This window comes from Mirounga leonina, unplaced genomic scaffold, assembly GCF_011800145.1.
Source record: "Mirounga leonina isolate KUSES-001 unplaced genomic scaffold, KU_Mleo_1.0 Mir_150, whole genome shotgun sequence".
NCBI lineage: Eukaryota > Metazoa > Chordata > Mammalia > Carnivora > Phocidae > Mirounga > Mirounga leonina.
The window spans coordinates 5,121,587-5,134,864 of NW_023270374.1; the positions used below are offsets into that span (position 1 = coordinate 5,121,587).

At 38.5% G+C, this 13,278-nt stretch overlaps 1 protein-coding gene across 5 annotated transcripts in view; it reads left to right on the plus strand.

Moving 5' to 3' along the window:
* RALGAPA2 (Ral GTPase activating protein catalytic subunit alpha 2) overlaps nucleotides 1-13,278 on the plus strand; it is a 324,790-nt gene that overhangs the window by 87,850 nt on the left and 223,662 nt on the right. For all 5 annotated transcript variants that reach the window (XM_035005755.1, XM_035005753.1, XM_035005752.1 and 2 more), the window contains 2 exons: nucleotides 8,812-8,979; nucleotides 10,746-10,883. In XM_035005755.1, coding sequence (XP_034861646.1) covers nucleotides 8,812-8,979; nucleotides 10,746-10,883 — 306 coding nt within the window. The remainder of the gene's footprint in view (nucleotides 1-8,811; nucleotides 8,980-10,745; nucleotides 10,884-13,278) is intronic.

Consider the following 13,278-nt stretch of genomic DNA (forward strand, 5'->3'; position numbering starts at 1 on the left):
GTCTGGAGACATTTTTGGTTGTCACAACTGGGAAGAGGGCAGTGCCACTGGCATCTAGTGGGTAGTAGCCAGTGATTCTCCTGTAGGCACAGAACAGGGACTCCATTCCACTACCCCATGACAGAGAACATCAGGCCCCAGTGTCAGTATGCTGCTGTGGAGAAACTCGGACAGAGGAAGCAGAACCGGCGGTGCAGGGAAAGACAGTAGCTCTGTGGTGTGGGGTGGAGCCACTGGCCACCTGCCTCTTGGTACTGGTGCCCTGGGAGACAGAGCCTGGCTTTTCTGTGGGTGTGTTAATGTGATGGGGAGTAGCTTTTGAGTCTGGGCACCTGCACAGACGGTGAGGCCCCTGAATGGCAGAGACCATGACTGGTAGGGAGAAGGGGAGGAGTCCTGTGCCCACACGTGAACCGTGTATGCGCACCACGAAGAGCTTTTTGTGGAGGGGCAAGACTTCTAGATAGTGATTAACCCCTTCACGTCGGAGACTGTCATTAAGGAGAAATCAGCCAAGAATGAAAGTCTCAGTGTAATCCATAGCAATCTGGAGGTTTTACCTTATTTTGTATTTTAATGAATAAAAATGTTTGACTTAAGAAAATATTAGTTTAAGCTTCAATGAAAATTCCCCTTATAAAATATTTTTCTGGTTTTGGATCTCAGCACTGCCTTGGTTCTTCCTACTCCCTAACTGTGTCTTCTCTGTCTCATTTCTTGGCCCCTTTTTATTTGACCCCAGATTCCAAGAGTCAACCAAGGTTCTGTAACTCCACACTTGCCTCCCTAGGGCCTTCAACTGCTTGTGCAGAGCCAGCAGCTCTGTGGCATGAGACTCCCAGTCAAGCCTTTTGTCTGGACCTTGCTTCTTGTTTGCACACTTGCCTTTTGAAATGCCCACTGGTGATCTTGTCTGATATTCTAGTGGTGTCTTAATGATAATGAAGCGAAAGCTTAGCTTAGTTTCTTCCATAACATCAGCTTCTCCTCATGACGTGACCACTTCTTTAACGGGACTCGTGTTCTTATGTGCATATTAATTTTCGCCCTCCTGTGCTCCTTGTCTCCTGCTCCTCCTCTGAGCCATCACTGGGCAAGTCATGCAGGAGGCTTTCTCACTCCTGCTCCCTCCTTTTCCTTTGACTGTGGTTAGCAGCATGCTCCCTGGAGCCCCACACCTGCTATGTCATCCCTTTCTAACCTATACTGTATATGTCATGCTGCCAAAACATTCTTTTACCATCATAATCCCTGATTTAAAAATCTACCCTATTCTCTTCATTAATGTTGCCCTGTTGGGTTCCTGTTGTACACATGGAAGGTACTTGGTAACCATTTAATTTGATTTGAAATCATCAAGGTCCTAGAGGGCATGTAATTGAGGATAGGGGTCATATAAAGGAGCAGATAAGAATATTTCAGACTTTGTTGATCATGTGGGCTCGGTTGCAGCTCCTCAGCTCTGCTTTCACAGTGAGAAAGGAGCCGTGGGCAGCACCTAACAAAGAAACATGGCTGTGTTCATAAAGAACTTTATGAAAGTCACTTGGCAGGCTGGATTTGGATGATAGGCCATAGTTGCAGACCCTGATCTGTAGCAATGTTTTAAGCTCTTGGATGCCAGTGCTTACTATAAGACTAGATATGATTGACAAAGCTTATAAATTTTGCACACGAGATACATGCTAAACTGATGTGGTTTTACCTCTATTGTGTAAATTGTTAATTTATCATACGGACAGTTCTGTCTGTATCCATTATTGGCAAGAGCGTGCTCTAAATTCAGTTCTGAAGTAGCTTGGGCCACGGAGGTAACTGCAAACTACTTATGACCGAACTTCTGAGACATCTTTGTGCCGTGAAGCCAAAAAACATTTTATTTACATTTTATCATTATTCTTCATCAAATCTAATTTGAAAGCGTATATGTGAAATTTAAAATATGAGTGTTGTGCTAGTTAAAATACTAGGTAGAGATGCTTGTAGGGGCATGGTTTTAACATTGTGTTCTATTGCCCTCTTGTGGTCAATGGTGAATTTTTATTTTCTGGATGGCAAAATGTGACTCCTTTCCTAGTGATTTCTTTTTTAATTTTGAAGTGTTCAGAGACTATTAAATATTTAGGCCTAAAGGCCATTCAAGTTTAAAATGTACATTCAGGAAGCACATGTTCTCAGTAGGGAGGTAAGATGTGTGTGTGTGCACCCGAGAACTGTGCATGATGGCAGATCAGATGTCCACGTGTGTGACATGGAAATAAATGCTGACGAGGGACCCCGGGGGCAGAGAGGCTCGTGGCAGGGCTAACGAGCCCTTACTGCTGCCCCAAGCAGGCAGGCTAGCAGTGAGTGGTAGAGGCTTCAGGTGGGCCAGTTCTGGTCTTGGGGTCACTCTGCTGGAAACTTGTCTTCTTACCAGTGTTTTTCAGACTACTTGTTGTGACCATTTTTAGGTCATGAAATCAACTTATCAAAAGCCAGTATTTTGGGGTGCTTGGGTGGCTCAGCTGGTTAAGTGTCTGCCTTCGTTCGGCTCAGGTCATGATCTCCAGGTTCTGGGATCTAGCCCCACGTTGGGCTCCCAGCTCAGCGAGGAGTCTGCTTCTCCCTTTCCCTCTCCCCCTGCTTGTGCTCTGTCTCTCTCTTTCTCTCTCAAATGAATAAATTAAATCTTTTAAAAAAAGTTTTTTAAATAATGGAATAGAATAAAATAGACCAAAACATTTCAGAGTTTACTGCATGTTCTAATGATTAGTATTTCTTTGTGAAACTTCTAAAACAATATTTATGTATATACTATATATAAATGCATATATGCTTCTGTAATATGTCTTACTTAGGTTATAGGTCTGAAAAGTTCAAAGCACTGCTCTAAAGGTTATTTGTTGATTACATTATTCTGTTTGTTGTTGGTTTTGTTTTAAAGAATATTTTATTTTTAAAAAAGCGAATGTTCATTAGATAAACACAGTCTCAAGCAAATCACTCAAAATACTGTCATTAAGCAATAACTGTTGATGTTAGAAGAGTATCATTTCAGGTATTTCTATATGTGTGTATTTGGCTGCTGGCCTGGCTACCTAGATAAGCAGATAAGAGCCTGGCAGAGAGGAGATGGGTAAGGCAGGATATAAACAGACAGAGAGCAGCCTGGCAGACAGACAGGAAGGCTTACAGATGAGCTGATAGACATAAACAAACTGGCAGGCAGGTGTAGAAGATGAGACAGGTGGAGGTAGACAGGCCAGCTGGCAGAGGTGGAGGTGAGTGGGGTGGTGTAGACGCACGGGTGCATAGGTGCAGAGAATGTAGCAGGCAGTTAAAGATGGACAGACAGACAGACAGACAGCCTTGGACGGGTGAAGGTAAAACCAGACAGAGGTTGACAGAGGTGAAGGCAGAGGCAAGGGGAAGGTATGTGGAAGTGCCGAGGAGGGGTTGAGAGACTGACAGATAACTTCATGACAATGGAATCTTTAATTCTTAATGATTCTTTCATGTATTTTTAATGAAGAGCTCTGAATTTCATTTTATTTGAATTTAACAGAAGAAAAGAAAATAAAGAGAAACAGAATTGTTAGAAATTCAAATAAACATTTCTTTACCACAAGAAATATTAACTACTAAAAGATTTATCTATAATGAGAAGATTATAATCACATTAAGGTGGTGGAATCACTTTTATCCCCATGGTGTAATTTTAGATAGCACTAGCTGAAGAAGTTATCAGCCTTGTATTTTCTTCAGCCTCCTCTCCCCATCCACTTATTTCATTATATTATAAATTGATAGCCTAAATTTACCATTATTTGTGGTCAGTTTTGGAATCCTAATGTGCAGAATTGTTTAGTTTTGGTTCTGAATTTAGATAGACTCTTTCCTCCTGGTGTCTTCAGTCCTAACATGCTTGCTTTGATTGACTTCTTGGATGGCCTCGTTTTATCATCAAGTGGGTGTTTCCAAGAAGGTGTCTTGAGGCTCTAGTCCCTGAGTTCTTTTGTGATGAGGAATGTTTTCCTTTTGCCTTTCCACATGAACAGCAGTTTAGCTGGGTATAATAATTTCAGGTCACCCTTTCTTCCAATTAGGAATTTGTAAGTCAAAACTTTTCTAGAATTTTCAGTATGAATACCTTCAACATGTTTAAAGTAATAAAAGACAAGCTTGGAAATGTTTCCAGGAAACAAGAAATTGTAACAAATGACTAAGCAGATTTGAATAATAAGATAATAAAACTTCTAGAAATGAAAAAAAATGTAATATTGAAATAGTAAAGGAAAACCTCAGTGGGTGAGTTTAAGAGCAGGTTAGGTACAACTGAGAACAAATTAAACAGATGGACAGATCTGAAGAAATTATCCTGAGTGTCCCTCAGAGAGACAAAGATGAAAAATATGAGAGGTTGAGACATGGAGAATATGGCGAGAAGGTAGGAAGCATGAGTTCCACTCTCCTCTATCCTTATTATTTTTTATCTGCTGTTCTGCAAGTTACTGAGAATATCCTACTTTGACTGTGGATTGGTCTATTTTTTTTTCAAAGTCTATCAGTATTTGCTATATATATGTATATGTGTATATATACCTTCACATATGTATGTATATATTTGAGGCAGAATTATTAGTTTTAGTATAGATTCACAAATGTATGTTCCTTTGAATTGAATCTTTCATCAGTAAGAATTTTTCCTCTTTATCTCTAGTAATGCTTTTTTTTTTTTTGCCTCAAAGTCAGTCTTGCCTATTCTTTTTTTTTTTTTTAAAGATTTTATTTATTTATTTGACAGAGAGAGAGAGAGAACAAGTAGGCAGAGAGGCAGGCAGAGGGAGAGGGAGAAGCAGGCTCCCCACTGAGCAGGGAGCCCGATGCGGGGCTCGATCCCAGGACCCTGGGATCATGACCTGAGCCAAAGGCAGCCGCTTAACCGACTGAGCCACCCAGGCGCCCCAGTCTTGCCTATTCTTAATACAGCTCTACCAGTTTTCTTTTGGCTAGTTGTTTGCATGGTATATCTCTTTCTAACTTTCTACTTTCAATCTCTCCATATTCATATGTTTTGGATGTCCTCTTATATATGGCATATAGTCTTTTTAATAGTTTTTAAAATCAAACCTTATAATTTCAATCTTTTGATTGGAGCATTATTCCCTTTACAGTTGATATAACAACTACTGTAATTGTGTTTAAGTTTACTATCTTACTTTCTGCTTTCTAATTGTATTGAATTCTCTCAGGCTGGTTGTTTTTAGCATCCCATTTTTCTCTTCTAGCTTAGTATTTTTATACTCATTTGTAATATTTTAATTGTTAACATCCCTAACTTAAAATCTAGCATGAATTTCAACTTTTACACTGTAGGTCTGCACTCCAGTTCCATTTATTCCTTCTCAGTTCATATGCCCTTGCTATGTACAGATTTGCCTCGACTCACAATGCAGTTACATCCTGATAAACCCATCATAAGTTGAAATACCCCCATAAGTCAAAAATGCATTTAATATACCTAACCTACCAAACGTCATAGCTTAATCTCAGCTACCCTGCACATGCTCAGAACACTTACTTTAGCCTACAAGTTGGGCAAAATCATCTAACACAAAGCCTAGCTTATACTAAAGTATTAAATATCTCATATAATTTATTATTTGAGATTATTCCATACTGGAAGTGAAAAACAGAATGGTTATATGGGTACAAAATGGTTGTAATTGTATCAGTTGTTTATCCTTGTGGTCCCAGGGTTGACTGGGAGCTGTAGCCCCTGCTACCACCCAGCACCACAGAGAGTGTCATACTACATATCCCTAGCCCAGGAAAAGATCAAAATTCAAAGTACAGTTTCTACTGAATATGCATTACTTTTGCACTATCATAAAGTTGAAAACTTCTAAGTTGGACCACTGTAAGTTGAGGGCCACCTGTATTTGACTTCCATCTTATGAATATATATTATTCATATATATACACATATATTATCTCTTTTGTAACTATTATTTTACCCAGTTTTATTCTTTTTATTCATATATATTCGTATTTACATTTTATTCATTTAGATTTATCCAAATAATTATCCTTTTATTGCGTTTTTATCTCTTCCTGAATCTCTGATCCAGGATTATTTTCCTTCTGCCTAAAGAATAACTTTTAGTATTTCCCTTAGGTTAGATGTCCTGGTAAAAGTTTTTCTCATTTCTGTATCTGAAAATTTCTCTATTTTGCTTTTGTTTTTGAAGTGCAATTTTTCTGGATAGTGAATTCTACATGGGCAGCTGTTTTCTCTTTGCATATTGAATATTTGTTCCATTGTTTCTTTGAGAAGTCATGTGAGGTCATGTGGTTGCTCCTTTGGAGGAAATGTCTCTTTTTTCCTCTGGAAGCTTATAAGATTTTCTGATTGTTCTTGGTTTTCAGCAGTTTTACTGCAATATACTCTGTATTTACCCTGCTTGTGTTTGTGATTCTTGAATCTGTGGATTGCCATCTTTTACCAATTTTGGCAAAATTCTCAGCCATTCTCTCCTCAAGTATCATTTCTGCCCCTTTTTGCTAATCTTCTTTCCTTGTGCATCTGCAGCCATGCATAAGATCAGCTATTCATTGTGTTCTCTCTCTTGCCTTCCCTTCTGAGTTAGCCATCCTTTCATCTTGCCGTGCTTCATTCTGGGTGTTTCCTTCGGATTTTTCATCCAGTTTTCAACCATGTCCATTCTGTTAAGCCACACACTGAGTTTTTAATTTTGGTTATTTCATTTTTCAATTCCATTTACATTTCTTTTTGAAACTTTCTTTATCCTGATTTCCTGTGTGTTTAAAGTATTGTCTGGTTTTTATTGTGGTTTTGTTAATATTGACTTCTTTTCTCATATTTCTGATTTTTAATTAATATGCTACATAATATTAACCAGTTTGTACAAATAATTTGGGTTTTACTATGATTTTATTTTCCTACAGAGAAAATTTCTATTTGCTTCCTGGGGGGAGGATAACATGATATACCTCGATTTACCTCATTGTCTACATTTTTCAAACCTCATCACATGGTCCACTTAAGATTTGTGCATTTCATTATTTATAAATTTTATGTAAAGTACCATAAAAAATTTTGAACTCTAATCAGTGATACGCATGTTGAAATATTTAGGGGTGAAATGTACTGATGTCTGCAGATTTCTTTGAAATGCATCAAAAATAAGATGGATTGAAAGAAGGATAAATAGGGGTGGATTGACAGATATGTGGTAAACAAATCTAGCAAATGCTAATGGTAGAATCTAGGCGGCAGTATATAGGTAATCACTTTAAAGTATTTCTACTTTTTTGTATGTGTGAAAATATTTGTAATAAAATTTGGAACAAAATTAGAGTGGGACACCATTGTACTTTGTCATACTCTGTCTTTGTTGATCTTTCTTGAGATACAAGTCAGAATATTTGTTACATTGATATGTTACAGTCTTGTTATAACACAGACTCCTCTATTCTGGAATTTGATGCAACATCGATGGAAATTTATATATTGCATGAACCCTTGTTACACTGAAATCTGCCTGTAATTGGATCCTGTGGCATGAACATTAAGGACAGTATTAAATCTCTGAATCTTGAGATCTCAAGACCTAGAATCATCACTAACTTACTTTGTAACCTTGGGAAAATATCTCAGGTGTTCTGAGCCTCAGCTTAATTCCTCATCTATGGAATAAAAGCATTTCCTGTAGTATTGAGTTCCTTTCCTTTGTGTTTACCCCTCAGACAGAAATATTCCTTAGATCTGATACTCAAAAGGCAAATACATTTCTCCTTTACCTTTTGGCTTATATTTTTGGAACCTTACATTAAATCAGAATTCTTACATGCATATGTGTAAAGAGATTCTTTAATGTTAAATTCATGGGGTGCCTGTGTAGCTCAATTGGCTAAAGTCTGATTCTTGGTTTTGGCTCAGGCATGATCTCAGCATCATGGGATTGAGCCCCGCGTCAGGCTCTGCGCTCAGTGCTGGAGTCTGCTTGCCCTCTCCCTCACCTTCTGCCCCTTCCCCTGTTGTGCACATGCTCGCTCACTCTCTCTCTCTAAAATAAATTTGAAAAATGTCAAAAAAAATAAAAAAGTTCGCATAAATGTGCACAATGCTACAACTGGCCTGGGACTCTCTTTAATGTATTTTCTGAGAACCAACATTCACCAGCATACCAGTGAGTACAGAACACCTGAGTACAATCTTTACTCACTGGTATGCTGGTGAATATTGGCTCTCAGAAAGGGAAGAGAAGGTGTAAGGGAGGGAGGAAATAAGGAAGGAAGAGAAAGACAAAAAAAAAAAAAAGAAAGAAAGAAAGGCTCCAGTTATTAGCATTTGTCAGCTTCTGTGGTGTAAATACTCCCTCTGTCACCTACACAACATCCCTGAACATGGATTGGGCAGAGGTGTGGCAGTTGGCTGCAGCTGGCTGCAGTAGTATGTCTGTTGTCTTATAATCAATTTCTAATTCATTGGGAAAGGTTCCCAGTTGTGTAACTATTATTGTCTGTATAGCCAATTAAAGTATCTGTGTAGGTGTGCATGTTGGCTATTTTTGTGAAAAAACTATTCAGAATGCAGAAGTTATTTTTAAATTGCATGACATTTTCTGGCCCAATTGAAAATGCCTTTTTTCCTCAGCAAGTTTGGTGTGCACAAAAATATGTGGCCCTGTATGTTTCAGAGGAAAGTCTGAAATTAGTGATGGTGATTGGAAATGGCTGTTATGTGTGTGTTACAGTGATCTAAGCAGGTGTGGAGTTAAAGGGAGTCTTCTCTTCTTATTTTAGGCATTTTTGTTGCCTTCCTGTGACATAGCTGTAACAAGGAAGGTAGTTCAAGTGTACAGAAAGTGGATCCTCCAGGACAAACCTGTGTTCATGGAAGAACCAGATAAGAAAGAAGCTGCCCAAGAAGATGCTGAAAAATTAGGATTTTCAGAGACTGACAGCAAAGAGGTAATATGTTATCACTTGTTGTTTCAGTTGGGAGTACACATATTTTAGCAAAGTATACCCGGTCAGGCAAAGGTGCTGGTCAGTGGGACATAGACGAGCGGGGCTCTTTTATCATAGCTGATGCTCTCAAGTTGCTGAGTTCCATGAGGATCTGCTACAGTGAGGCTGCTTCTGGGCTCTATTCAGGGTCATTGGTCCCCTACCAACCCTCAGGCTTGGTCTGTGTGTTCATGGCAGTTTCGTTATTCACTGTTGCGTGAGAATTGTTTTATAAACCACCTTTTACACATCTCTGTATGAGACTAAAAATGTCACTGCCTTATTGGTATTGACATGTTTAAATAAATAGCATTTGAGAAACTAAATATAGAATGTTTTGGCAGTCTTGTCTTGTGCAGTGGCCTGTTCCAGAGCAGTTGAAAGGTCTAACCTAATAATGAGTGCTATCTCCTCCATTAAGAAGCCTCACTGCAGGGCTGGGTGCTCTCCTCAGAGTGAGAGCTGTTGGAATGGAACTTTTAGTCCTGGTTAGGTAAAGCTTAGAGGCTGGATAAATCTAAAAGAACCAAGATGTCCATTGACAGATGAATGGATAAAGAAGATGTGGTCTATATATATAGTGGAATATTATGCAGCCATCAAAAGGAATGAAATCTTGCCATTAGCAACGACGTAGATGGAACTGGAGGGTGTTATGCTGAGTGAAATAAGTCAATCAGAGAAAGACATGTATCATATGACCTCACTGATATGAGGAATTCTTAATCTCAGGAAACAAACTGAGGGTTGCTGGAGTGGTGGGGGGTGGGAGGGATGGGGTGGCTAGGTGATAGACATTGGGGAGGGTATGTGCTATGGTGAGCGCTGTGAGTTGTGCAAGACTGTTGAATCACAGATCTGTACCTCTGAAACAAATAATACATTATATGTTAAAAAAAAAAGTAGGAAGGGAAAAATGAAGGGGGGGAATCGGAGGGGGAGATGAACCATGAGAGACGATGGACTCTGAAAAACAAACTGAGGGTTCTAGAGGGGAGGGGGGTGGGAGGATGGGTTGGCCTGGTGGTGGGTATTGAGGAGGGCACATTCTGCATGGAGCACTGGGTGTTATGCACAAACAATGAATCATGGAACACTTCATCTAAAACTAATGATGTAATGTATGGGGATTAACATAAGAATAAAAAAAAAAGGGGCACGTTCTGCATGGAGCGCTGGGTGTTATATGCAAATGATGAATCATGGAACACTACATCAAAAACTAATGATGTAATGTATGGTGATTAACATAACAAAATAAAATTTAAAAAAAAAACTAATGATGTATGGTGGCTAAAATAACATAATAAAATTTAAAAAATAAATAAAAGTGTGTATTTGTTGCAGCAATTAGCAACAAACATTTAAAACTGTAATCAAAGGCATATCACTTTTAAATATCTGTATTAATTCCATAATTTTGATTTTTTAATATTGGTGAAATCATTTTAACTGGTCATGAGGTCAAAATGAATAGATAAGTAAATGGAATTTATCACACAATTTTAAAGGTCTGTGTTACAGACTCAGTCATTGGACCTTTGTTTATTTCTTCAGCACATACTAAACGCTAGGCACTATTTTAGGTGCTGGAGGTGGTGAACAAAATGGAAAAAAACACTTGTCCTCCTAAAACCTATATTCTCATAAATTTTGGTGAGTGTAAGGAATTAAATATGCAAACATGTATTCTTCCCCCTCCGTTAATTGATTTTTATCTTCTAAAGACCTCATCTGAAGGTTCTCGTCATAAGCGATCTTCTAGTTGGGGACGAACATACTCCTTCACAAGTGCAGTGAGCAGAGGATGTGTGACAGAAGAGGAAAATAAGAACGTGAAAGCCGGGGTCCAGGCTATGCTGCAGGTACACAGCCAGCCGGAGACATAAAGACCTCCAGTTGGAGTCAATTTGAACATTTTGTTTATTGTGATAGCCTCATTAAAGTATGGTGATACTTTTATCTACCTGTCAGTAAACAGCTCTTAAGTTCTCATTCTGAGTTTTCTTCCTGACTGCTCACCTTCAATTTGTAAAGATTTTTTTCTAGTCAAAGGAGACCCTATGAGCTGGTTGCAGGTTTTTGAGAGGGATTATTACGCAGTGAATGTGAAATGACTGAGATCCAAATCTTAAAAAGTATCTTCTGAACACATATGGGGAGTTAGTCAGTCACCTGGACTCTAATTTGCAAGACAAGCATGATGATTATATAATCTTATAAGGAATATTCTTCTTAAAAATTACCTGTTTGTGAAGAATGATGATAAATGCTCTAATTTTTAAATATTTATCTGTATGAATATATAAAATAGAACCGATGCCATTTGGGAACAGTGGAAAGAACAACTTTGGCTGATCACTTAATCTTCCCAGACCTCAGGTTTTTATCTCAAAAATGGGGATTGGGAGATTGATTACCTCTTGGTTCGCATCTAGTTGGAAGGCTGTTAGGAGTATAAGTGAAAACACAGAATGCCTCTCTTTCCCCTGCTCTCTGGCGCCCCACCCTCCACCCTGTATCCACCTTTCTAGCCATGTGGCGCCAGTAGGCCTCCCACACAGAGGCCAGGCATGAGGTCTGAGGTAGCATGGGCATGGTTTGCCTGTTGCCCAGTTTTTAATGACACTGCTTGTGTCATCCATTTCTTGATAGGATTCCTTGTCATGGTACCCTTTTCGCTTTCATGTTCATTAGCAGTTTAATACTTTGTAACTATTGAGTTTTTTCATTTTTCAGTGAAAATCAGCAAATAATTTGAAATTAACTTTAAACAGAATCAAGATGATTTTACTAGAGTAGTTTCAAAGAACTCCAGTGCCAGTTGTTAGTAAAATCTGTGCCTTCACCAGAGAAGTGCATGCAGGAGTTCCTGCCTGTGTCTCTTGGTAGTCCTTGTCCTCCAAGTGGATTGCCTTATGCCATCCTCAGCCATTTCACTGCCAGTATCTTCCTAAGTTCAGGAGACTGTTAATTTGTTTTCTGAAAGGATAAGTTACATCTACTTGGCCAAACCAAGAAAAAAATTTTCCACTTGATTATAGCAAAACAGTGTTCAAAAATGTTTAGTTTGGATTATAATAGCTGTTTTTGTTCTCTTTGTATCCAGTATCTTTGGTCCTTTCCTTGGTTCATTAGGAAAAAGTGGCCAAGTACAGGTTGAATAAGTTAGTACTCTTCTGCAGTTGCTGTTGACAGGTACAATTTGGACATATTAATTTTCTTTATTTATTTTTACTTTAACCAATACTGACATGGTAGTAAGAAATATTCATGGAGTTGGCATTTTGATCTTTTTTAAAAAAGAAAATAAAAGGTGAATATAATATATGAAGACTCCTCACTTTTACTTGGGAATATGCAAAGTTTCAAATTCAAATCAAGAAACCAAATACATTGAGTTAAAGATCTGTCTTAACAGTGGATCATCTATGCCGTATGTCTTCCAAAAACATGGCCACTAGCGGCACCCGGGTGGCTCAGTTGGTTAAGCCTCTGACTCTTGATTTCTCAGCTCAGGTCTTGATTTCAGTCAGGATAGTGGGGGAAAAAAAAAAGGCCACTAAAATTATACTAAAACTGCTATAGTTGGTTAGTCAAAAAGTTCTTTGTTTTCCTTTTTCCCACTTGAAGGCTAGTAAATTCTTCACAATTGCTGTTATCTGTTATCAACTGTTATAGTGCTTATTTAGTAATTCTTTCTAGAAAATTGGGCCATAACACCTTTTTAATCTTACACAAGATAATCTTAGAGGCTGTCAATATTTTAGTTCACCCACTTGACTTTTGAGCTTGTTTATTTTAATTTCTTCAGTTTGTGCATCTGTTTTAAGATGTTGTGTTAATGGATTTCATTCACAGGTGAGCCAGCAAAGCTCTGTTTATTCCCAGATCCTTTGAATTTGTACTGTTGAACACAAGGGAGACTTAAGAAGGCATAGGATCTAAGTAGATGGTACACATCCACCTTCATCACCGGACTGACAACTCAGAGTCTCCTAAATTGAGGGGTCACTGGTATCCTCTGTGTCAGTAGAAACACAGTGTTACTTTACTGTAGTGCCCCTAAGCAGTCACTTCCTACATAATAGCCTGCATCTGTGCTTCTCACTATTTTCTACTGAACACCCCTGACAGTAAAGGATAGTGAACTTGTAAAGGACTGAGGTAGAGTGTAGAGTGGTCAGCTGATCATCTAAGTTTTTTTTAATCTGTTTTTATCCCAAGAATTCACTTAGGTTTTATATCCTATTGCATAAT